This window comes from Trachypithecus francoisi, unplaced genomic scaffold, assembly GCF_009764315.1.
Source record: "Trachypithecus francoisi isolate TF-2019V2 unplaced genomic scaffold, Tfra_2.0 Lachesis_group2, whole genome shotgun sequence".
In the NCBI taxonomy this organism is placed as follows: Eukaryota; Metazoa; Chordata; class Mammalia; order Primates; family Cercopithecidae; genus Trachypithecus; species Trachypithecus francoisi.
The window spans coordinates 97,662,492-97,689,083 of record NW_022681465.1 but is presented as its reverse complement, the minus strand read 5'-3'; the positions used below and the strand labels follow the sequence as shown (position 1 = coordinate 97,689,083).

At 40.6% G+C, this 26,592-nt stretch overlaps 1 protein-coding gene across 3 annotated transcripts in view; it reads right to left on the bottom strand.

Annotated features, from left to right (window-relative positions):
- Positions 1–290: 290 nt before the first annotated feature.
- The window catches only part of NLN (neurolysin), a 110,879-nt gene continuing 84,577 nt past the window's right edge, over positions 291–26,592 (bottom strand). For 2 of the 3 annotated variants that reach the window (XM_033179712.1, XM_033179714.1), the window contains 4 exons: positions 19,818–20,004; positions 19,356–19,484; positions 17,122–17,258; positions 4,886–6,790 (listed from right to left, as the gene is read on the bottom strand). In XM_033179712.1, the coding sequence (XP_033035603.1) occupies positions 6,656–6,790; positions 17,122–17,258; positions 19,356–19,484; positions 19,818–20,004 (588 nt within the window). In that variant the 3' untranslated portion in view covers positions 4,886–6,655. Of the gene's footprint in view, positions 6,791–17,121; positions 17,259–19,355; positions 19,485–19,817; positions 20,005–26,592 lie in introns of all 3 variants that reach the window. The other variant, XM_033179713.1, reaches the window with a different exon arrangement.

Genomic DNA, 26,592 nt, shown 5'->3' with positions numbered 1-26,592 from the left:
CAAGAAAACCAGAGATTCCAGATTAACAAATTCCTAGGTTTCAATACATAATCATAGGGAGAAGCTGAGAAAGCTTTAGAAACGTTCTCCATCGCCAATTTTTTTTTTCCCAAAAACATGTTTCTTTCATCTACCTCATGCAGAAACTCTCAGTATACTAAGGAAAAGGACTCTCATGTAGAAATCTGCCCCCCGCAGGTGTAGAAATAACTTATCCGTATAGTTTTGGTTTATTTACAAATTAGGTATTTTGCAGTTATCATAGAAAAAGGCATCTTTGTAACAAAAGATAATTTTAAAGAAGGTATATTTATTTAACAAACATGTATGAAGTATTCATTAGCAATCCAGGACTGTGGAGGGAAGGGGACAGAAACAAGCCTCGAAGAGATCACAATATGCTGGAGTGCATGCATGACACCCTGGGTATCTGAATCAGATGTTTGCCTCTATGTGTGTGATGAAGACAGTAGTGAGTGGAATGGACAGAAAGTAAATGTAAATTCTGTAAGGGAAGAACACGAACTTTTACTCATTCTATAACAGTCTTTTGCTTTATTATGGTCATATACAACTGTTAGTCTCCCATCCTCAGTTCCCAGATACCCACCAGAAAACTGGTAATTAACCTCTGGATAAACTTTCAGTGATTACAGATGAGGAGCAAGGCAACCTTAAGCCATAAACAATATTCCTGCAGTATGGGGGAGCCACAATCATCTGAATGCCAGTTTTCAGAGCCAGCCGGTGAACGTTTCATCTGAGGGATGTTTTCCCGACTATCACCTTATCATTATCACATCTTAAAAGCTGGAGAAGCCCTCAAAGCCAATTTGGCACAAATGTCAACTCAAGGAAGGAATGCCCTCTGTAACACTCCTGGCAGCTACAGGCTTTTCACAGCAGCAGAATGTAGTTTTAACCAACAAAAATTATTAGAAACAGCTTCCTCATGCTGAACTAAATCCTCCTCATATTTTCCAACCATTTCTCTAATGGAATTTAATTGTTTCCATTTGATTTCTGAAGCAACACAGAATTAGCCTATTCTGTCTCCCATTTCCTTCAAGAATTTGAAAACAATTATCATCTGTATTTCTGAATTATCTCCAGACTGAACTTCCCTAATTCTTTTTTATATTTCTTTTGAGAAGTATTTTCAAATTTATCACCATCTTGTTTCTGCTCCTGCAAACACTGTAATACTTGGCCAAAGTCTGCTTAAAATGTGATACCTAGAAAGGAACACAATATTCTAATAGTGATTGATATTACACTGGAGTTCAGGGGGATTATTCTTTTGATCTGGGCACATACTTCTATCAACACACTCTTAAAAAGCCTTAGTTCTCGCTTCCCGTCCCCCTCCCCAGGTGTGCTGTCCTATGAGCTGACATCGGAATTTGGCCAAATCAAACTGCCAACTCTTTTTTCCTGAATACTATCAAGTCAGTCTTCCCCTTCTTTTACCTGGGTAATGGAATGTGTCTAATTTCATTTTGAGCCTGTCTCCACATTGAAATAATTCTAAATATTATTTTTTTTTTACTTTTGAGACAGAGTTTCACTTTGTTGCCCAGGCTGGAGCGAAGTGGCACAATGTCAGCTCACTGCAACCTCCACCTCCTGGGTTCAAGCGATTCTTCTGCCTCAGCCTCCCGAGTAGCTGGGACTACAGACATGCACCACAACACCTGGCTAATTTTTTTTATTTTTTAGTAGAGACAGGGTTTTGCCATGTTGGCCAAGCTGGTCTTGAACTCCTGACCTCAGGTGATCCACCCACCTTGGCTTCCCAAAGTGCTGGGATTACAGGCGTGAGCCACCTCGCCCGGCCAAAATAGTTTTAAATGTTAATAACATCATCATACTTAATAATTCCAGCCCTATTATCTGTAAGTTTGATACTTTTATGGTTTTTTTCATTTTTAGCCAAATGACTTGAAATTACCCCCCGTTTAACGTTAATCATTATGCAACTATCTCAGACTGTTTCAATAGCTAGGAATCCATCTGGATAACTATTATCCAGTCACATTCTCCATCTTAGCCACAAAGATATCAACAGCAATGCGTGTCTTGCTGGACTCAATGAACAAACTATTTCTATCCAGTTTCTCTCATAACAAATGCTAGAGACATTTTACCATGGGAGTACAATTGAGGCAAGCCTCTGGGGTCTATGAAGTATGCAGCTAGTACAGGTTCCAGCTCATGTGAGCCGAACAAGAGAGCCTATTTCCTGTTCACCCCTTCCCCTTGTATGTACATCATGGACTAGATGTGTTGAACCTATATTTTCCCAGGAAAGGGAACTACAAGGTGAATTCAACTAAATAAAAACTCAAGAATCACTCATGGTGTGGTGTGGGGGTGTGTGCGTGGTTGTGCACATTACCTCAATTTTTCAAATTTTGTTTTGTTATAGACTTACAGCATTATCGTGTGCTTGTTGAAAAGGGCTATTTTGGTCTAATATTTACATCTTGTAACCTTTACCTTTTGCCTTGATACAGTTGATACTAGATAAACACTTAGGTGGATCTGTTTCCAGTGGGAAATTTCTCTATTAAAGGTGACTCAAAAAATAAACTTTTTGGACGTTGACTGTTTTTCAAATAACTGAAGGTATATCTGTCTTTTCTTTTCCTGTATTTTACTTTTTTTTTAAGACAGGGTCTCTTGTCACCCAGGCTGGAGTGCAGTGGCGTGATTATGGCTCATGGCTGCCTTGACCTTCTTGGGCTCAAGCAATCCTCCCACCTCAGCCTCCCAAGTAGCTGGGACTACAGGCATGTGCCACCATCCCTAGCTAATTTTTTTAGTTTTTGTAGAGACAGGGTCTGTGTTGCTCAGCCTGGTCTCAAACTCGAGCACAAAGGATCCTCCTGCCTCAACCTTCCAAAGTGTTAGGATTACAGGTGTAAGCCACCACATTCGTTTCTTTCTTGCTTTTATTCTCACCACACATTTATAAGAGAAGGCATGTTCAATTTCAATGGGCTATCCAATTTCAGATGGGAGACATCTAACTGTAATGTGTTGATTTGAGGGAAGCAGCTTTGGTCATTGTATCTATTCAAATAAAATGGATTTTCTCTTTTAACATTCTTTGGGAGTTCAGTTAACTATGTTTAAACCCTATTTGAAGACTCGGTATTCGTTATGGACTGAATGTTTGTGCCCCATTCCCTACATTGAAGCCCTAACAGCCAATGTGATGGGGTTAGGGGGTGGGGCCTTTGTGGGGGGTGACTGGGTTTAGATAAAGTCATGAGGATGGAACTCTCATGATGAGATTCCTGCTCTTGTAAAACAAAGACACTCCAGGGCTTGCTCCCTGCCACTGCTGCCTGCAGAAGTTTCTGAACCTTTATGTTCCACATCCGCCTCCTCTCTTCCCATGGCTCTCTACAGAGCCATTTGTAACATGTCTACCTGACACTTTTGGGGATGTGGTCAGTAAAAGAGGAAGAGGGGCCTCACCACGAACCAAATTTACCAGCATGTGGATTGTGGGACTTCCCAGCTTCCAGAACTGTAAGAAATGTCTGCTTTTGAAGCCACCCAGTCTGTATTTTGTTATAGCAACCTGAAGTAAGATGGTATTTTAATGTAAATTTTAATGCAATTTCCTTGGCGCATGGAAAGTTCCACCTGTGTATGATAGAAAATGAATAAATGGTAAATACAAACAAACTGGCCTAGTGGGAAGGCAGGATCTCCACAGACCTACAATTCATACATAAAGGCTAAAGGTAAAATGGTAAAGTAGAAAAGTGCGTCACTGCCTATTAAGGCATTTACAAGTACAATGATCATATCAGTAATTTTTCTTTGAAGAGCTATTTCCTCAATTTTGGTGTCTTCCACAATGCAATTTTCATCTGAAGAGCTACAGATATCCACCTCTCACCTTATTAGCTTTAGAAAGACAAGACCCTGGCATAAATAGCTCAGGTGATAACTCTTCAAGGCAATTTTTAGTTGTTTAGGTAACACGCAACATTTATACTAGAGGGGGACAAAGTCTATATCACATGGCATAACGTCAAGACATTTCTCTTCTCTGCAGCATCGTAAAACTAAACCTTTAAGATCATGCTACTATCCATTAGCATAAGATGTTTAAGATTTTATCCTTCACAACAGTGCCTGAAAAAAAAAACAAAAAAACCCGAAAGAGGCCTAAATCCCCTGGATCAATTACCTGGAGAGACCTTATTATATGTGGCTCAGTCCATAAATCTGAAGTGTACATTTGTCCAATTACAATTTCCATAGTTATCCACCATTTCAAGTATGTCAGTGATATTCTCTGCTCTGAGCTGGAAAAAAAGAACAACTAGACGGATGGCCACATTAAAAAAAACAAAGTAAGTCTTTTCTTTTGAATCACACTAGAGAATTTTTAAAAAGTCCTTTCTTTCAAATTATGCTAGAGAATTTTTTGAGTATTAATTTTTCTAAGACTTAATCTGGCTCTGTTGTCTAGGCGGGAGTGCAATGGCATGATCTCAGCTCGCTACAACCTCTGCCTCCCTGGTTCAAGCTATTTTCCCGCCTTAGCCTCCTGAGTAGCTGGGACTACAGGCACCAGACGTCATGCCCAGCTTTTTGTATTTTTGTAGAGAGGGGTTTTCACCATGTTGGCCAGGCTGGTCTTGAACTTCTGACCTCAGGTGATCCGCCTGACTTGGCCTCCCAAGGTGCTGGGATTACAGGTGTGAGCCACCGCGCCCGGGCTGAGTTTTAATTTTGTGACTGTTCTTTGGTAGATTTTAAATATTAGAGGTAGGCCCTAAATAAAAAGAACACCATGATGCTTTTCCTGTCATGTATTTCGGTTTTAATGTTAAAGTATGAAAGAAATATGAATTCATTCTCATGGATAATAATATAATTTTATTGTGTGCAGCCTTTCCACATCAATTTAGTTTTTCTGTGTGAAATAAGATTTCAAATGGTAAAGCTGCTGTTAAGGAGACACACTGGAAAAAGCTGAAGAGTTTTTTTTGTCTGAAACTGGAAAACAGAAAAGTCTGGTGGGGGAAAAGATGTGAGAAAACTACTATAGGCTGCAAAGACCACAACAACAGTTTTAGGGACTAGACGGGGGTGACACCGAGTGAGTGTGGGGAAGAGAAGGGCTGGGCAAATTATCTCAGAATAGAGGGTAGTAGGATTTCAGGTGGATGTTTAAGGTATTTGCTTGGCAGATATAATCTAGGAATCTCCTAGCTCTTGCATTTCCTGCTGTCTGTAATTTTATTATGTAGTGTAATAATTTTTTATTTAGCACAAAGTTCACTTGGACTAGAGAATCGAAAGGTGCTAATTTTGTCCCTGGCTAGCAAAGTCATACCTGAGGTATGCACTGGAAAACAACTGGAAGACCTAGGCAGGGTACATTCAAAGTTTTTTTTTTTTTAATTTTATTATCCTGTCTTGGTTTCCTTTATTGAATAGATTCCTACAGGAAAAATACTGTGAGTTTACTGGTCTGCTGCAGAATTGGAATTTGGACTCACAATAAAGAGAGTTAAAGATAGATCCAAAGGTTCACTTAAAATAAAAATTACCTGACGGAACAGGCTACTGAAGAGTCTCTTCCCTGTGGTTAAGTTTCATCATACACATAAGGCTTTGGAGCAGCTGTCCTAAAATGCTTCTGTCCAAAACCCATTCCTCTTCTGGAGGTTCTGAACCCTTTATGTTCCACATCCACCTCCTCTCTCTTCCCATGGCTCTCTACAGAGCCATTTGTGACATGTCTACCTGACACTTTTGGGGATGTGGTAAGCAAAAGAGGCAAAGTCCCTAACACTTATTAGAAACACGAAAAGAGAAAAATGTGCTTGGACTTGCTTTAGTATTCTAATTGGCACACATGCCAAAAGACTAATGATCTTGTATGCTGAAGTGGAAATGAGCCTCTCATACAAGCTACGAAATCCTCTAATACAAGATACAAAAACTTATACATTAGACCAGTCTAAATGAAACGTAAGTTTTTGATACTCTTGACTGCACTTCAGACGGAAAAGACAAAACTCAAATGGAGGAACGTAATTTAAGTATGGCAGAAAGCTGGGAATCACGTGGCCTGATATACAAAAAATGCACCACTGAGGCATATTCCCCTGGCCTTGAGGTATGCAGGCAAAGGAGAGGTCACACTTTCTTGGGAGACAAAGGATCAAAGTTGACACAGAGCTCCAAGAAAATATTTACCAGAAGAATGTGATGATTCATTTATCAGTCCAGAAATCCCAAGTACAAAACTTCAAGATACAAGAAGGATCAAATTATATCATGTATATGATTCAATTTTAAAATTCTTAGCCCTCTTATATCATATTATCTAGATTAGAATAGTAAAAAATCAAGTTACATTCATATGAAACTTTCATAAAAAGAAATCAAATCCAGTTTATGAAATTTTATAGTACAATTACTTTCTAGTGGGTCTTTTCTTAGGTCACAGTATTTATAACTCCATTTACATCTTTATAATTTTTAAAATTAGAAAACAAAAGGATGTCAATAGAAATCTAAATTTTCATTTGTAAAACTCCCTTCAGTTTCCAGGCCAGTAACACACGGTGATGTCGACTTGTTCTCCAGACATGGATGGCTACCAAGGATCCCCAGTTCACGAAGCATGCAGGCCTCGACTCATTAGGAACGCTTTTTGGTTTGGCTCACGTTTCAAGAAATTGTGGAGCATGTCCATGCCGTCCAGAGATCCCCCAGGTTTCAGGATTAGGTTTCTGTATTTCATTCCAACCTAATAAAACAAAACATCATACCTAATAATTCATGGTTATAGCAATTTTCCAAATCTCTAGATGCAAAAGAGGAAAGGGTAGGGGTGAAGGAAAAAGGACTTTAGCCTTACTCTGTCTAGATGTTTTCTCTTGCTCACAAACAGCTCTGTAGTATTTATTTATTTTGGTAGCTAAGAGATTTGGAGCTTAAAACTTCAGGTCTTCTACACTGTCCTTTATTATGGTCTTGTCTCCTTAGATTCTAGGCAGTGAGCTGACAACATGAACAAACAAACAAAATATAGCCAAATGGAATATACGGCAAGTTCCTATTTGCTGTGCTATCTCTTGTAAATTCAAAAGGGTTAGAAAGCAAGTGTTCAATAAGGCTACAAATAGCCTTCTGGGTACCCAGAAACAGGAGCATGACTACTGTCACATGGTTTCTGCAGCTTTTATGATGGGCTCATTCAAAACAACAACAGAACCCTCCTCCTTATGGATGAGAGAAGGAGGGCCGCACATGTCCCGCAGGGGAGGGCAAGACGTTTTTGTGGGTGCGATGCTGGGAATGAGGACCTTTAGAAAGCTTTCTTTGGGGATGGAGGTTTGGAATTTTAAAACATCACAGTTCCTCTACTTTTATTTACATAAACACAGGAGCAGACAGAATGAAAGAAAATAGTTGCTATTCAGTATCAGCATTGTTCAATATTTTCACTTCCCTTTCACTGTCCTTTTAAGGAAGCAAGGCAAGACAATTCAATGAAGCATAATTCCAAATATACACATAACAAACAATTCACAGAGCAACACTTAAATTTATATCCATTATATCACTTGATCAGCAGGACTTAGTACAAGAAGAGCTAGAGAATTTCCAGCTCTGTCTTATAACAAGATTTTGATTGGTACAACCATCAGAGGTAAATTTAGTCAAACTGTTAAGGAAAATAAAACATGGATGAAATCTACCAAGTTAGACACAAAACGATTTATGTCCTAGGGCCATAAGAATACAAACTTTTGGGGTTACATTTGGCTGTAAATAGAAATCATTTGCAGCTTATTAATCATCTACAGGCTAACATGTAACTTCACAGTCTGGACTCTAATTAGGAATAAATAACTAGTCAAAGTTACCTTCTCAGAAACTCTAGGGCTGCACTGTCCAACAGAAACATAATATGAAGCACGTATGTAACTTTAAACTTTCTACTAACCACATTTTTTTAAGTTAAAGAAACAAATAGGTAAAATTAATGTTACTATTTTACTTAAACCACTACATCCACAATAGTATCATTTCAACATGTGTCAATATCCACATTATGGAGACTTTTGTTGCTGTTGTTGTAAGGGCTCAAAATCCAGGGTGTTTTCTACACTTACGGTGCATCTCAATTCAGTTCTTCGGTTGTACTTAACCTCATTACAAGTGCTCAACAGCCACACGTGGCTACCACACTGGACAGGTCTAGCGCCCAGAGCATAAAATAGTCTTTAGGGGGGCTTGTTACACAGTGTTCTAGTATGATATTAAAAGGTACACAGCAGTCTTGTTGCCTTATTTCCAAGTTTTAAATCCATTTTCTTAGGAGAAGGCGTTCAGTCACTGATATTGAACTTCTCAAAACTGATGACCAGGGCTTGAAGCTAGACTCAATTAGCTCCCTTCCCTTTCCGCCCCCGGGCCCCTGGCCCTGCCCCTGCTTCTGCCTCTGCCTCTTCTTTTCTATTTTTTTTTTGAGACAGAGTCTCATTCTGTCGTCCAGGCTGGAGTGCAGTGGCACAGTTTCGGGTTACTGCAACATCTGCCTTCCAGGGTCAAGCGATTCTTATGCCTCAGCCTCCCGAGTAACTGAGATTACAGGACTGCACCACCACACCCGGCTAATTTTTTTGTATTTTTAGTAAGATGGGGTTTTGCGATGTTGGCCAGGCTGGTCTCTAACTTCTGGCCTCAAGTGACCTGCCTGCCTCGGCCTCCCAAAGTGCTGGGATTACAGGTGTGAGCCACCACGCCCAGCCTTCAATCAGCTTTCGGGAAAACAAACAAACAAACAAAAACACGTCATGTCTTGCCTGTTCTGCAGCAATTCATTACAACTACAGCAGCAATCTCGAATCTAAAATGTGAGTGATGGCTGTGCTTGTCATGGACGTTAACTGAGCTAAGAAGGAGCATATTATGGCTCGTGAGCCCAACCACGATTTACCTCCCTTCCCTTCCTTTCTTTGCTCACCATTCCTAAATCTGACTAGTGTTAACTGAGTGGCTGGAGCATGGAAAGACTGTGCGCCCTGGGTAGAGCAGCACAGGAAGAACGCAGACAATGGGAGTTAAATTTTTCTGCAGAATTACAAAATTATTTTAAACATTTTATTATGAAAAACTTAAAATACATACTAATAGTAGAGACAACAGTATAATGAGCTTTCATGAACCTATCACCCAATCTCAATCATCAGTATTTCATCTGCAGAAATTCTTCAAGCTCAAGATCTATGTATCATGTGTCTTTCATTTCTTAAAAAGACATATGCATTTGACAAGTATAGAAACATTAAGGAAAATCGAAATGAAAGTTTTAAAAAATCACTCCAAATGTGAACATCTGACAAAGTATTTTCATTTTGTGCAGAGAACTGTAATTTTAGGTAGTAAAGGAGGCATTTGAGGAGTTCCATGGTGTTGTAAAGAGACAGCTCATGAATGGTAAAATCATTTCAGAGCAGGGCACTGTTTTGTCTCACAATATGTGGCTCAGTACAGCTCAAATCTTCCTCTGCCTATGGCTCCAAACAAGTTGATTCAATTTCCTGAATTACAGAGCAATGGTCTTTTAATAGTTTCATTTCCTTTGCAATGAAGTTTTGAGAAGAGTTTAAGAGTCATTTTGGTAACAGGATCTTCCCTTTCTTAAGAAAAAAATCAGTTAAGTGAATTTTTGTGTTTTGGGGGGTACCAGGCTCTGTGTGAGAGAACATGGTCTGGGAGACATATGCCACAGGTGGAGGGAGTCTTTGCCCTGAGTTGTTCGGTTAATACTTTGTTTATAACGAAACTGTAACTGTGAGGAAATCAAGAAGAGACGCTCTAAGACAACTGCTAAAATTTTTCATGTTAGAAACATCCTTCAGGAAGATCTGCATACAGTAAAAACTAGAGCTTTTCTATGGAGGAAAACCAGTGTCATCCACCTCTGTGGCTTTTTTAATCCTAGAAGATTAGCATGTATCTTTTGGCAACTATGCAAGTCTTCTCTAACAGTGACGATTTCTGAAGCAAGATCAGGAACTCCAGAGTCAGGCCCAGGTTTGAATCTTGGCTCAGTCCTTAGCTATGTGACCTGGGGCCTTGATTTCCTCATCTGTCAAATGAGAATATGCCTATCTCACTCAGTTTCTGGGCAGTTAGAGGAGGTGATTTCAGTATTGTTTGCTCCCTAGCATAATATCTGGCATATAGCGGTTATCAATAAACCTCTCCTCCTCCCATCTCCTTTCCTCCTTCCCTCTCCTCTCTTTCCTTTCACACTGCCCCAGCTCAGTTATGTATATACAGTTCAGGGAAACAAATGCATTCCTGGTGTGGCATTTCCTCAAAATTAGTTCTATCACTTAATAAAGTTAAAGAAAGGCATAAGGAACTTCATTTCCACTATTAATAAGAAATAGAATGCATAATTCAGTAGAAATATTAAGTAGGAGAGAGAAGGCACTCAGGCACTCATTTTATCCAACAACACGCACCCTTTCAGGTAATATCTTAATAGCAATAATAATTACCTAAATGAAGGATGTCCATCATTTATCAGCAATGAGAATATATACATGGGAAACAGAGGGGGTCTCCTGCTATCTTGGGCATCTCTGCAGCAGCACATGCAGGCTCTCACTAACTTTCCACCCCTCCTCCATCCTTCCCAGCATGGATGACTCTGGGGAGTGCAGTCAGAGCTGTCTCCTTCCTATACTGAGTGACAGTCATCAGGGCAGAGAGCGACCAGTCAAGGACGGGTGATGATGACCAGGCACCTGACAAGCTCACCAGCCTGCTTTAAAGCTGAACTTTGAAACCTCTCCTTCCATAGCCCGTAACTCCCTCCCAAGAGCACACCGTTTGTTTTCTGTGAGGGTGGGGAGATCTTGAATGGACAAAAATTTAAAAAGGAACTGCTTTGACAACAACAAAGGAGGGAGAGAACAAAACTGGTGCTGATAGAGACAAGAATAGTAGTAGGAATTGCTGTCTGATTAGAAGAGGACTTCTGGAAACCTTACTGATTTGTGAGGATAGAAGGGTAAACCTTTATAGGGAGGGGGGAGATCCAAAGGAAAAAACACCCTGGGTAGGAGTATGTATGGGGGGTAGAGAAGTGGAAGCGGATGGGGAAAACCATCAGTCAGGTCCAAAGAGGCACAAATATGTAAAACAGTAATTAAATTAAATAGTTGTGAAGCAGAGAAGGGAACCCAATGCTGAATAAAATAGTTCCTTTTACAAGAGTCTTCTGATCTATCAGAGAAGATAAAGAAATAGACAATTAACCAGGCAGATTACTGGGATGCTAAGAGCAAACAAAGAAGGGCTGTAAGAGCACAAAGGAAGAAAAACTGCTTCCAGCTGGTTGGGATTCAAGATTTAGAAGGCCTGGCCTTGTAAATATTCAAGAAGTAGGTTGGAAATCAATTCGAATTCCTTCCTTTGTCCCTCAAGTCAGGCAAAACCTGAGGCTACTAGAAAAGGTTCAGTTATAAGAAAAATCAGCTGTTGGGTGGTACATCAGGAGAGCTGAGACAGAGAAGAGAATTAAAGCCATTTGTAAAAACCTTCTGGAGAGGAAATTTCATATTCTCTTTTAGCAACACGTTACAGGAAGAATTGGGCCTAGGATTCTGTTTCAAGCACCAGGATCCTTAGCTTTGTATTATAGATTCTCTATCAAGAGATTCTTTGTCATGTTTAACCAAGACTCTTCATGTTTCTGTGGCTATTATTGTATGTAAGATGTAGCTCCTTTTTTATGGCATTACAGACTGAAATACAGTTACACTTACTCTCTTGACTTTCTCAGTATTTCTTTCAGAAGTGATACTTGTTCGTATTTCTCCTCCTCTGATGGAAGAAACAAAGCTTAGCAATTTCTCCAAATGCAAAAGAGGAGGAAGATAATAGTAGCTTAACAATATAATTGCCTTTGAATTCACAATGTCTATTACCTCTTAGAAAATTTTCCCACAGTGAAGTTGCCTTATAAAAAGAAATGGCCTTAGTTAAAATGCCCCCATTCTTTCAACCTGTGATTAGCTGCTGGATTCTGAATTCACATTTGGTGACCTTAAAGACCTTCGAGAGCTTCCTGGAAAAGTGTTAATCCCAAGCAGTTCCATTCCATAATTATTTAAGAGAACAGTTAGAAAAGTGAAAAGTATATCTGACAATGAGACAATTTCATGTTCACTGAGAAAAAAATACTTTACGTAATATATAACAAAGCAATTAAACAGTTAAGATGTGATGTCTATTTACTATGAAGAATAACATTTTAAAAACTATAGATAAAACCAGAGGTAGCAAAGTTTTAGGCTATTATAGGTAAGCACTCAGTTATTATACTTTGATAGAGGCCCTCAAAACAGAATGAAAACTATACCCCAATATATTCTACTGCTACTTTCTATAGTCTGCTTGCCAAGATCTGAAATGGCCCCCAGAGCAGACCCTGGGGTTTGTAGGATGGCAGCAGGTTACAGAGAGAAGGCCTGGACACAGTCCTCTCTATTGCATAACCAATAACGTCAACAATATGTGGTTTCTCAGCTCCCAACCTCTCTAGTGCCTGGGGACTAACAATAGCAGGCACTGATGCTTTGAAGGGCCATCCCGCTATCTTCTGAAAGTGACCCACACACACATTAGGCAGGGTGAGACAACAAAGTCTGCAGGATATATTTTGATTGCTCTGATTCCCATGACTTCAGATCAATGAAGTATTCCTTTATACCATTAAAAATTCATATTTTTATCCTGTCTATGTGTCTGAAGCAACCAAATCACCGACATGTGAAACTAAAGCAAATGCACAGAGTCTGGAACAACTCCAGGTAATGCCACCTTTCTGTGTTGGCTAATAACACTCTGTGGTTATGGCACAAAATAAGTAATGTATGGTGTACTGGTCTGAAGAAGTATTTTTGTTTCTTTTTTTAACTTTTAAGTTCAGGGATATGAGTGCAGGTTTGTTACACAGGTAAACTTGTGTCATGGGGGTTTGCTGTACAGGTTATTTCATTATCCAGGTATTAAAGCTAGTACCAATTAGTTATTTTTCCTGATCTTCTCCTTCCTCCCACCCTTCACCCTCCAAAAGGCCCCAGTGTGTGCTGTTCTCCTCTACGTGTCTATGTGTTCGCATCATTTAGCTCCCACTTGTAAGTGAGAACATGCGGTATGTGGTTTTTGATTCCTGTGTTAGTTTGCTAAGGGTAATGGCCTCCAGCTCCATCCATGTCCCTACAAAGGATACGATCTTGTTCTTTTTTTTTTTACATGGAGTTTCGCTCTTGTTGTGCAGGCTGGACTGCAATGGTGCAATCTCAGCTCACTGCAACCTCCGCCTTCTGGCTTCAGATCTTGTTCTTTTCCATGGCTGTACTGTATTCCGTGATGTATATTGCTTTTGTGGGGGGAGTTCTTCTTCCTCTTTTCTTTTTAAAACAAATATTTGCTCTAAAATAACACTTGCCTTACAAAATACAAGTACCCAGTTACTAAAAATTAATGCTTTGGGATAACAAAAGAATTTCTTTTTGTCTTCATCACACATAGCTATAATAACGATCTGTTTTTTGTAGACTAGGATTGTTGTCCCAAAGCATTAATTTTTAATAACTGGGTAGCTGTATTTTGTAAGGCAAGTGTTATTTTAGAGCAAATATTTGTGTCTTTTTTTTTAAAGAACACGCCCCCCCGCACCAACAAAAAACCCCAAATAGTATATTGTATGAGGGAATAAAACGGCTGCTTAAGAACTATCTTCTAATATCTGCAAAGGGTGTGAAGGTGAGGGCCAAGGGATTCTTCTTGGTTTTTGGAGCCAGGTCCATTCTTGCTGTGACAGCAGAGGAGCAGGAAGTGCCATGATACCCAGAGCATTTGAAAGGAAAGGAAAAAGTGTAAAGGAAGGAATTAACACCAGCCTTATGGCTTAAGACATCTAATAACACACAGCACTGCTGAATCCAGAATTTTAGTAACACTGAAAATTGTTTTTCACATCACAAGTTTTAACTCCAAGTTGTTGGGATGATGCTTTCTCTAAGTTCAACCCAGCATCTTTGTCTAAATAAGAGTAGTATGGCTGTCTGCCAAACTGTGAAGCTTGAGAATAAGAGGAAGTACAGAGAAGCATAATGGCAGGAACTGCTTCTATTACACTTGCAAGTTCCTTGGAACCACAGGGATCAGTAATCTGGCTGCTACCTTGACAACCGGAAGAGAAAAGGTAATGATAGAGGGTTCTGGGTATGTGGTCACATGAGGGCAAGCACAGAGGAGATGATGGCAAAGGCCTAGATGGGAGAGGCAGTGTACACTTAACACTAGGAATCCTCACCAATGATTGCCAGTAAGATGTCATAACTGTACCTTTACCTAGTTAGAATTTTTCTCTTTGAAACATTGTTTCTGGCTTCTAAAACAATCTACGTATTATGTAAAAATAGTGAAAAGCTCCAGGAAAAGTACAGAAAAAATTAATAATCACTCATAAACTATCCCCAAAGATAATCATGAACATTTTGATGTGCTTTTTTTTTTTTTTAAACATACTTTAAAATCAACATTTGTATTCTATGGTATAAAATATTTTATAATATGATGTTTTTTCACTTGGTAATAGTTACATTAAATAATCCGGACATAATAAAAGCTTATTGAAGCCCTTCTTCTATGCCCAAGACCACTTTTTTTTGTCCTTTGTTTTTCTTTAAAAACTAGTCTATTTTTCATTTTTTATTTTTATTTTTTGATTTTTAATTTTTATTTGTTTTAGGGGACAGTTCTCCAAAAGAGAAGAGGAAAGGTAATGAGAGAAGGTACTAGGTATGTGGTCACATAGTGGCAGCACCGAGGAGGTGACAGGGAAGGCTTAGTCCACTCCTCCAAGTCCACTCGTATGTTCAAAGGATGGAAAGATCACTTTTGGTTTTTGATAATCTCAAAGACTTCTTGAACATGTGGTCACATGAGTGAGACCTTTAAGAGTGCTGGAATTTTTGAGATGCACACATGAAGGAGGCATATATTTTAGGTGAACAAAATAGAACCAATACATTTGTGAAGGTGGAGAGACCTAAGGGAACACATAAACTTGTCAACACACAGGGAGTACTGGGAAGTAACAAAGGGTTTGATTGTAGCGCTGAGGGCTGTGAAGAGAGAGAGGAATAACAAGAAGCAGGAAGTAAAGAAGAAGGGTGAGGGCCTTCGGAGTTGGTAACTGGGTCATCAGTGGTAGCTACGGAGGAAGGGTAACTTTCCAATTCTGTTGGTGGGGGCAAAAGCAAGGAAAGAGAGGTTTGCAAAGACTTCTTATACCAAGAAATGAGGCTATGAAAAGAACAGAGCAGTAGCACTGACTGGGGTTATCAGAGTCAGTAGCAAGTTTTTTTTCCAAGACAGCAAACCAGGAACTCTTGGAGCTAGACACATCTCCTCTGAGACAGGAGAAAATAAGACAAGTATTGAAGTACAGAGAAAGAAAGATGAAGGTGCTCATTCTCAATGATTTTTTTTTTTTTGAGACAGGGTCTCACTCTGTCATTCAGGCTGGAGTGCAGTGGCATGATCTCGGCTTACTGCAGTTTCCATCCCTCCTGGGCTCAAGCAATTCTCCCATCTCAGTCTCTAGAGTAGCTGGGGCTATAGGCTTCTACCACCACACCTGGCTAATTTTGTTTATTTTTTCTGTAGAGACAAGGTCTTGTTATATCGAATAGGTTGGTCTCAAATTCCTGGACTCGAGTGATTCTCCCACCTCAGCCTCCCAAAGTTCTGGGATTACAGGCGTGAGCCACTGCAGCCAGCTTCAATGATCTTAATTTTCTTAATAAAGAGGAGAGATCATCTGCTGACAGAGGAGAGAGGCGGTGGGGACTTGGAGGGAAATCAATAAGGGGAATGGACTTGGACCACAGAGAGCACTGGGGTCCAGTTCAGGCTAGAGAGCATGACTTTGCAGTTGGGCAGGTCAGTGGAGTCATACAATCTTCCCCAGAATACTTTGAGTCCTAAGGGCACCATCTCTATGGTGGAGGCATTAAGGGATGGGTCCTGGTTGAAGGTCATGCAGGAGTAGGTATGTCTGTGAGAACAAGAGTCAGCAGTTGACCTTTGTAAATGGGTTGGCCAGGTAATGGAAAAAGAATTGCAAGGACTTAACAGATTGGGTGGGGTGGGATGGGAGATGAAATACTTCAAAATAATGAAGTATGGGTACCTTGGAGGTGTTATTTCAGGAGGAAGATGGGGAGGGAATGGTGATCTAAATCATATCAATGTATTTCAATACATATGTGTAAGGTACTATGCAATCTAGAAAAAACATTTGGAGAATAAATCAATTGGTTGAAATAAGCACAGAGAACCTGATTTTGATAATTTGGTGTTCTAATTTCTGAATCAAACAATTTAAAAACATACACTGGAAAATGCACCAGCCTTGGAAATAATCTGACGGATGAGACTTCAGTGAGAATGGAGATTGGGGGCTGTAAATCAGGAAGATTTGTCTGGCAGCTACCTGGCAGTCAATTCACTGCACACAGAAAGTAATGGCTCAGGTTAATGAAGCAACTTTGTGACAAAGGTCACAAACTATGTAGTGGGTGGGGCATGCCAGCCACAGAAAAAGGGCGTCTCCCACAGAGAGTGCACAAAGTGTGTAGAGAATATCAAAACACAGGGAAACCATTTACATCAGGAAGGAGTTTACCTTTCTGTCCCAACCTCCTATAAAACTAAAACGTTGTACGGTACATGTCAAAACTAGCAGCCATAGATTCTCAAATCCATAAACAAAGCTTTGAATTTTTAATTATGTAATATACTGGAATGTTAATAAGCAAGAAAATATGCTACTTTTTCTTTTTAAGCTGTAGAATTAATCACTTATATACTGCAACTTAATGATGTACGAGGATTTGAAAGATGCAAGGCCTCAGAGGTAAAAGCTGTTACCAAGCCTCTTACAGTAAAATCTAGGTATGATCAATATTTTACACTAGGAGTTAAAGGGGAAGGAGCAATTACAAAATTAATAAAAGGAGAAAAATAATACTATACCTCTGGATTCATTATCCCTTCTTTTTTAAAACAGCTGTAAAACATGTCCATGGAAAATACTTCACTCCAAAGATATCCATAATATTGGCCATCGTATCCCCCTGCCAAATGTCCAAAAGTAGCTGGCATATTTGTGCCTTTAAAAAAAGATACATTTCACTCAATGTGATAGCAAACGTTAATGATCAGGTTAACAGCTAGCTAAGGTTTCCCTTCGGGGAGCCCGCTGTGGGAGGACAGAGTGAATGATATCATCTCACCTCTAGTACTCCTTGGGCTTATGTGTTCTCTTGGCCAAGATGTTTACAAACATCTATCAATGGCTCAGCCTCAGAGCTGGTTTCGGCTCCAAGCTCTGGAATGCCTAACGATAGTTTCAGCGGCTTTGTCCACACCCATCAGATAGCTCAGTGTTTTAGAACTGAAATCAGTCCTTTCTTATCCCTTAAACATGTATGTCTTGAAAAATAATATTAACCCTACTCTTTGCCACACCTCTTTATATCTAAAATGTCTCAGAGTTGCACTTATTTTAGGTTAATAATTACTGAAAAAGAACTTTTTTTTTCTTTTTTTCTTTTTTTTTGAGACAGTCTCACTCTGTCGCCCAAGCTGGAGTACAGTGGTGAGATCTTGGCTCAATGCAACCTCAGCATCCCAGGTTTAAGGGATTCTCCTGCCTCAGCCTCCCAAGTAGCTGGGGTTACAGGTACATGCCACCACGCTGGCTAATTTTTGTATTTTTAGTGGAGACAGGGTTTCACCACTTTGGTCAGGCTGGTCTCGAAATTCTGACCTCAAGTGATCTGCCCACCCTGGTCTCCCAAAGTGTTGGGATTACAGGCTTGAGCCACAGTGCCTGGCCTGAAAAAGAACTCTTCACCAATTCGATCTACCTGTAGGGCCACTTTATATAGGATTTTGTCAAAAATCCTGAGCTCAAGTGATCTTCCCGCCTCAGCCTCCCGAAGTGTTGGGATTACAGACGTGAGCCACCATGCCAGGCCTAAAAATGCCCCTTCTTGATAGCATAACAGGATGACTAATAGTCAATAATAATTTAATTGTACATTTAAAAATGTACTTGCTACACAAAGGCTTGTGACACAAAGGTGCGCTATGGCTTACTATGTGGGGAGCCTAGAATGACTCAACTGACCATTCTTATCTTTATTTTCTCTGTAAATGTGGCTGACTCATTTTAATAACAATTTCTTTAGTGAAAAAAAATCCACCTTACCAACTACACATAAAAGCACAACTATATATTGGCTTAAAACATATACGTACAAATATAAACACGCCCATGCATGAGTCCCATAAATCTCAGGTTACAAACTGCTAGTCAAATGCTTTAACTGACCTCAGTATCAGAAACAAGGTGAAGTTCATGCTTCTCCCACAAAATACCCTTTATTTTTTTTGAGACAGGGTCTCACTGTGTCACCCAGGCTACAGTGCAGTGGTGCGATCATGGCTCGCTGCAGGCTTAACCTCCCCAGGCTCAGGTGATACTCTCGATTGGCCTCCCGGGTAGCTAGGACTATAGGTATACACCACCACACCTGGCTAATTTTCGTATTTTTTGTAGAGACGGGTTTTGCCTTTATTGCCTAGGCTGGTCTCGAACTCCTGAGCTCAAATGATCTTCCCGCCTCAGCCTCCCCAAGTGCGGGATTACAGGCATGAGCCACCATGCCAGGCCTAAAAATGTCCCTTCTTGATAGCGTAACAGGATGACTACAGTCAATAATTTAATTGTACATTTAAGAATAACTAAAAGAGTTTAAGTGGATTGTATGTAACACAAAGGATAAATGCTTGAGGGGATGGAAAAAATAAACAAAATACTATATGCAAAGGAAAAAAAATTTAAAAACTTCCCCTTCTGCCAATTTCTTCCTGAAAATCACAGGGAAGTCATGATGCATACAGGGAGGAAGGAGCTGAGTGTGTGCTGCCAACACGAACGGCTCTCCCAGCTCTGGGGCGGAGGCCAACTGCTCACGCCTGATTACACTAAAATGCTGCAGATCTGGAGCCACCTTTCCTTCAAGCGCATTTGGATGGGATAACTCATAAGGACATAGTATGCTTATCTGAAAGTCATGGCCTGATTACAGAAATCAGAAACAATTAGGTAATCTGTCTGACAAACTCCATCTCCCCTGCCATGTGAGGAGAATGCCCTGTGCTTCACAGGGAAATGAACTCAATTCATAGTAGTTACATACCTGGAGTAGCTGCAACTCCTAATATTTCGGAGCAGTATTTGGCGTATTCAGTTGCAGCATCCAGTGATGTGTTGGTATGAAGAGACTGATCAACTTTGCTCAAAACAATCTGGCGCAGGGTCAGAAGACCTAATAACATAAGAATGTTTGGGCATGTTTTGGAGAAGACAGAACTGTGTGTTCTATTATCACAAGACTGTAGATTCCAAAAACAGATTCCAGTAGTACTCACAAAATGGGAGCAGGACATCTCATTCTACTTAAGATTTAAAAGGAGATGTGGTTTTTTGCCTTAGACAAAATTCCAGGGTTTCCAACTCCAATATATTTAATATTCTTCACTCCTCATACTAGCAGTTGGGATACCATTTAAAATGAAAATAAGTTCTACAGAAGGAGGTGACAGCAATTCTGCATTAAGAGATTCTAATTTATTTTCCTTTTTAAAATTATAAGTCATACCTGTGTTGACCAGTCTAGAAGCAACAAGTTTTTCAAGCAGATCATCTGAAATAGGGCTTCCGTCTTTATAATGTTTTGACAATCTTCGGAGGGAATCACTGTCCCACACCCAATTTTCAAGCATTTGCGATGGCACCTCTACAAAGTCAGTTTCTACATTTGTTCCGCTAAATCGTGCAAAATCAGTCTAGAAAGCAAACACAGAGAATTTTTTTAAAGAACTGAATGAAAAGTACATATGCAATGAATAATTATTAAGAGTCATGAAAACTTAAGGCAGAATTAGACTCAACTGTCCCTTTGAATGAGGGGTTAGAATAACCTCATAGTCAAGTGAAAATAAAATACAGCAGCTGAGCAATGTGAAAAATAACCCCCAAATACTCTATATTACAGTAATAATTTCATTCCTTTGAACTGTAGACAAAGTTGGAACAACCATCAGAAAATCATAACTGAAAAATACTATCAGTCTAAGCTAGAAACAAGCCTTAAGCTTTGAAAACAAAAATATTTTTAAAGTATTTTGCATTAAAAATGAAGAGATCTATTAAACAAGCAATTTCTCCCTAGCTCCTCCTTCCAATTGCTAACTGTTGTTTACTCAATCCATGCCTTTCTGGGCACTCATCACTCTGTTGCTTAACTACTTAGGTTTTGACCAAAATTAATTAAAGAGTTCAATCACAACACTATAGACTTTTAGTGTGTGATGCTTTGCATTTTAAACTTTAAACGAATGGTTCTAAGATTACCATGTTGTAGAAAGTCAGATTTCTACCTCTCAGATCAGGTAGACAATGTTACCTTAAAATAAGAAGCTGCTTTAGTAGGAGTTAGGTTTGTAAATTAATTGGCAAGTGGAGTGAGTTAGATGCTATAGGAAAAGAGAAACAACAGATGTATTCAACAGTTAAGAGCACTCCTGGTAAAAATAAAGGACTTATTCTGAAGGCCTGAGCTAAGAGTTAAAAAAACAAGAGGTTTACAAAGAGTTTAATGAAACCAAGTTTAGTAAATTCTTGAGTCAGACGTCAGAAAAGCTCTCAAGCAGAAGAACGGAGATTCACTAAAACAGGCTAGTGTTTTTAACGTTCACACAGTCCTTCAAGCACTTGTAAAACTGCCATTGGCAGAGAAGCCTTAGCATTTATCCTACTGGGTCATCTGCAGAATGGGGCTCCTCATTCTGTTGTCTTTCCCTGAACCTCTGTCCTGTTTTTCTCCTCTGAAGCATTACATTCCAACCTTCTCTCCCTGACTTCATCATCCCTGGGGCTCCAAACAGAGGGGAAAGGGAAGAGGCATGTAACCACCAGAGAACGCAGCAGATGGGGTGCCGAATCAGCAGCAAATACCCACTCTGCTTTTTGGCCCAGGGCAGAGGCACAGATGTCAACGCCATCTCACATTCTGCCTTCCTCTCTTTATGCAAAAAAATGTTTTGCTTGATTTCTCATTATAATTGTGCCAATTCTGGATATGAAGAGATGCAAATATTAAAGGGGCAAGGATAAGTAAATTCACTGGTTGTGGAATTAGGCCACCTCTATTGAGGATATCCCAATAAAAAACTTCTTGCAGGGAAAGAGGTAAGGGTCCCCAGAAATTGAATATTTTGTCTCATTATAGTATATGATATTCTAAGATTACATCTTATATCATAAATAAAACAATCTTATACAATAATAATAGCTAACATCTGTTGAGACTTTCCTATGTCAGGCATTACAGGCATACCTTAGAGATATTGTGGGTTTAGTTCCAGACCACTGCAATGAAGTGAATATCACAATAAAGTGAGTCACACAAACTTTGATTTCCCATTGCAGATAAAAGTCTATAAATGCACATTATACTCTAGTCTATTAACTGTTCAAAAGAATTGTCTAAAAAACAATGTACATGGCTGGGTGCAGTGACTCATGCCTGTAATCCCAGCACTCTGGGAGGCTGAGGTGGGTGGATCATCTGAGGTCAGGAGTTCAAGCCAGCCTGGCCAACATGATGAAACCCTGTCTCTACTAAAAATACAAAAATTAGCCAGCCATGGTGGTGGGCACCTGTAATCCCAGCTACTCAGGAGGCTGAGGCAGGAGAGTCGCTTGAACCTGGGAGGTGGAGGTTGCAGTGAGCCAAGATAGTACCACTGCATTCCAGCCTGGGTGACAGAGTGAGACTCTTTCAAAAAAAGAAAAACAAACAAAAACAAAAACAAAAAAACCCAAAATCAAAACCAAAAACACCCAGAAAAACCATGTATATACCTTACATGTTAAAAAATGCTAATGGTCATCTGAGCCTTCGGCAAGTTATAATCTTTTTGCTGGTGGAGGGTCTTGCCTCCATCAATGTTGATGGCTGCTGACTGATCACGGTGGTAGTTACAATCAGGGTGCCAACTGATCAGGGTGGTAGTTACGGAAGGTTGGCATGGCTGTGGCAATTTCTTTCCTTTTTTTTTTTTGAGACAGGGTCTTGCTCTGTTGCCCAGGCTGAAGTGCAGTGGCACAATCTCAGCTCACTGTAACCTCTGCCTCCTAGGTTCAAGTGATCCTCCTGCCTTAGCCTCCCTAGTAGCTGGGACTACAGGTGGGCGCCACCATGCCCAGCTACTTTTTGTACTTTTAGTAGAGATGGGGTTTCACCATGTTGGCCAGACTGGTCTCGAACTCCTGACCTGAGGTGATCCACCCGCCTCGGCCTCCCAAAGTGCTGCGATTACAGGCGTGAGGCACCGCACCCAGCCGCCATTTCTTAAAATAAGACAAAGATGCAGTTTGCCATATCAATGGACTCTTCGTTTCATGAAAGATTTCTTGGTAGCATGCGATGCTGTTAGATAGCATTTCACCCACAATAGAATGTCTTTCAAAACGAGTCAAGTATCTCAATACCTGCCACTGCTTTACCAACTAAGTTTATGTAATATTCTAAATCCTTTGTGGTCATTTCAATGACATTCATAGCATCTTCACCAGGAGTAGACTGCATATCAAGAAGTCACTTTCGTTGCTCATCCTTAAGAAGCAACTCCTCATCTCTTTAAGTTTTATCATGAGATGGCAGCAATTCAGTCACATCTTCAGGTTCTACTTCTAATTTTAGTTGTCCTGCTGCTTCTACCATATCTGCAGCTCCTTCCTCCACTGAGGTCTTGAATCCCCTCCTCAAAGTCATCTATGAGGGTTGAAATCAATTTCTTCCACATTTCTGTTAATGTTGAAATTTTGATCTCTTCCCATGAATCATGCACGTTCTTAATGGCATTTGGAATGGTGAATCCTTTCCAGAAGGTTGTCTATGTACTTTGCCCAGATCCCTCAGATAAATTACTATCTATGGCAGCTGTAGTCTTATGAAATGCATTTCTTGTATAAGACTTGAAAGTTGAAATTACTCCTTGATCCATGGGCAGCAGAATGGCTGTTCTGTTAGCAGGCATGAAAACAACATCATCTCCTTGAGCATCTCCATCCAAGCTCTTGTGTGACCAGGTACTTTGTCAAGGAGCAGTAATATTTTGAAAGGAATCTTTTGTTTTTGAGCAGTAGATCTCAACAGTGGCTTAAAATAGTCAGTAAGCCATGCTATAAACAGATGTGTTGTCATCCAGGCTTTGTGGTTGCATCTATAGGGCACGGGTAGAGTGGATTCAGCATAATTCTTAAGGACTCTAGAATTTTCAGAATGGTAAATATGCATTGGTTTCAACTTCAGGTCACCAGCTGCATTAGCCCCTAAGAGGAGAGTCAGCCTGTCCTTTGATGCTTTCAAGCCAGGCATTGATATCTCCTCTCTAGCATTCCTGAAAGTCCTAGACGGCATCTTCTTCCAATAGAAGGCTATTTCATCTACATGGAAAATCTGTCATTTAGTGTAGCCACCTTCATCAATTATCTTAACTAGATCTTCTGGTTAACTTGCCACAGCTTCTAAATCAACAATTGCTGCTTTACCTTGCACTTTAATGCTATGGAAACAGCTTCTTTCTTTGAACCTCAGGAACCAACCTCTGCTACCTTCCAACTTTTCTTCTACAGTTTCGTCACTTCTCTCAGCCTTCATAGAATGGGAGTTAGGGTTTTGCTCTGGAATAGACTTTGGCTTAAGGGAATGTTGGAGCGGGTTGCATCTTCTATCCAGACCACTAAAACTTTCTCCAATCAGCAACAAGTCTATTTTGCTTTCTTATTATTTGTGTGCTCACTGGAGTAGCACTTTTAATAACGTTCAAGAACTTTTCCTTTGTTTCATAACTTGACTGACTGGCACAAGAGTCCTATCTCATCTTTTGACATGCCTCCCTCATGAAGCTTGATCATTTCTAGTGTTTGATTTAAAGCAAAAGATTTATGACTCTTCCTTTCACTTGAACACTTATAGGTCACTGTAGGGTTATTGACTAATCTAATTTCAACATTGTTGAGTCTCAGAGAACAGGAGGCCAAAGGAAGGGGTGAGAAATGGCTCGGTGGAGCAGTCAGTACACATATAACATTCATCAACTGAGTTCGCTGTCTTGTAAGAGCATGATTTGTGGTGCCTCAAAACAATTGCAATAGTAATATCAAAGATTGCTGGTCACAATTAACAGATATAATAATGGAAAAGTCTGAAATACTGTGAGAATTATAAAAATGTGACATAGAGACATGAAGCAAGCACATTCTGTTGGAAAAATAGCACTGACAGACTTGCCTGGGCAACATGGCAAGACCCTGTCTCTATGTAATAAAAAAGGAAATCACTGATCACAGATCACCATAACAGATACAATAACAATGAAAAAGTTGTCCAGGTGTGGTAGCTCACACCTGTAACCCCAGCATTTTGGGAGGCCGAGGTAGGCAGATCATTTGAGGACAGGAGTTCAAGATCAGCTTGGCCTGCATGGTGAAACGCATGTCTACTAAAAAAAAAAAAAAAAAAAAAAAATTAGCTGGGAGTGGTGGTATGCACCTGTAATCCCAGCTACTTAGGAGGCTGAGACAGGAGATCACTTGAACCCGGGAGGTGGAGGTTGCAGTGAGCTGAAACTGTACCACTGGACTCCAACCTGGGCAACAGGGTGTGACTCCATCAAAAATAAAGAAAAAAGTCTGAAATATTGTGAGAATCCCAAAATGTGAACAGGGACACGAAGTAAGCACATGCTGTTGGAAAAACAGCACTAACACACTTGCTTAAAACACGGTTGACATAAACCTTCAGTTTGTAAAAAAACATAGTATCTGAAGTACAATAAAGTGAAAGACAATAAAACGAGGTGTGCTTATATCATGGGTTCTTTATATGGATTATCTGATTTAAATCCCAAAATAATTGTATGAACTATTATCTCCTTTTTCGAGATAAGGAAACTAAGGCATACAGAGATTAATGATGTAACTTCAAATTCGAAACCAGGCAGTCTGACTTCATAACGCACAATCTTAACCACAAATGCTAACTGTCTCTGTATCTTACAGTAAAATGAAAAAAAAAAAGGTTAAATGATGATATTACAAAATGACTAAATCCTTTTGGATGGGATCTAAAATACAAAAGTCTTATATCAAACCCTCCTTTATGTGAAGAGTTAAAGTGAGTTTTCAGTGTGCTTCCTTAGAAATTTGACTACTTCTTTATACTGGAAGATTTTTCAAAGATCAAACACGAAGCTGAAGTGTAAAGACCAGCCTTTGTAACATCTGTCCTGAACCTGGGATTCTCCAATACTACTGACGTCAGTGGTGGCCCATCTTGGCTGCAGTAGGGGAAGTGTGGCTAGGGCTGTGTGCTCCATGCAGCTGGCAGGAGCAAGGAACAGGGAGAAGTCCTTCCCCCTTCTGAGTTGGCAGGGCAAGAGCCTCCCCCTCCTGGGCGTAGCTGCTGACCCAGGTATGCCTGTGCTCTTGGGGGCCAGGAGCAGGCAGGAGCCCTGCCCTCCTGGGCACAGCTGAAGTTGCCTAAGCCATGGATGCAGACCTGAGCATCCCTGTACTCTTAGGGGCTTGGAGGAGGCAGGAGCCCCACCCTCCTAGGTATAGCTGCAGCTACCCAGCCATGGCTGTGGACCCAAGCATCTCTGCACTCTCAGGGTCCCAGGAAGCTCCCCCCACCCATTAGTGGCACCTGCTCTGATCTTGGAGCAAAGCTGAGGTCAAGCCCAGGCAATGTCACAACCTGGCCAGGTGTGTGCATGCTCAGGATGGCACTGACATGCTAGCCCCCTGCTGCCTCAGCCCTTACTGAACTTTGGGCACTGACAAGCATGGGAGGGAAGCTGAGGGGGGAACTGAGCACAGCTTGGCACTGGCCCGCAGGCACCCCCCTGCATGAACAGTGTGGGCACCATAAACAGTGGTAGCAGGCAGACAGGTTCCTGGGCAGAAAGGGGTGGGTCCTTGGTGAAGCCCTACCTTCAAGCCAGAGAAGGCCTGAAGGCTGGGGGCCAGGCTGCCAGTCCTGCAGACCAGAGTGGGAACTTATGGTGCTTTCTTTGGGCCCACCCATAGGCCAATCAGCCTGCACATTCTCCCCTCTGAAGCCCATAAAAACACTGGACTCAGCCAGACTTGAGCTGATGTCAGGACAACCAGCTGCAGAGAGGAGCTACCAACCCCAGGGTCTCCTCTCTGCTGAAAGCTGAACCCTCTACAGACGACCTGCCTGTGGAGAGGAGCTACCCACTCCAGGGTGTACTCGATAGCTGAACACTCACACTGGGACACCCTGGTTGTGGACAGGAACTACCCATTGTGCGTCTTCTCTGAGCTGTTATTTTGCTCAA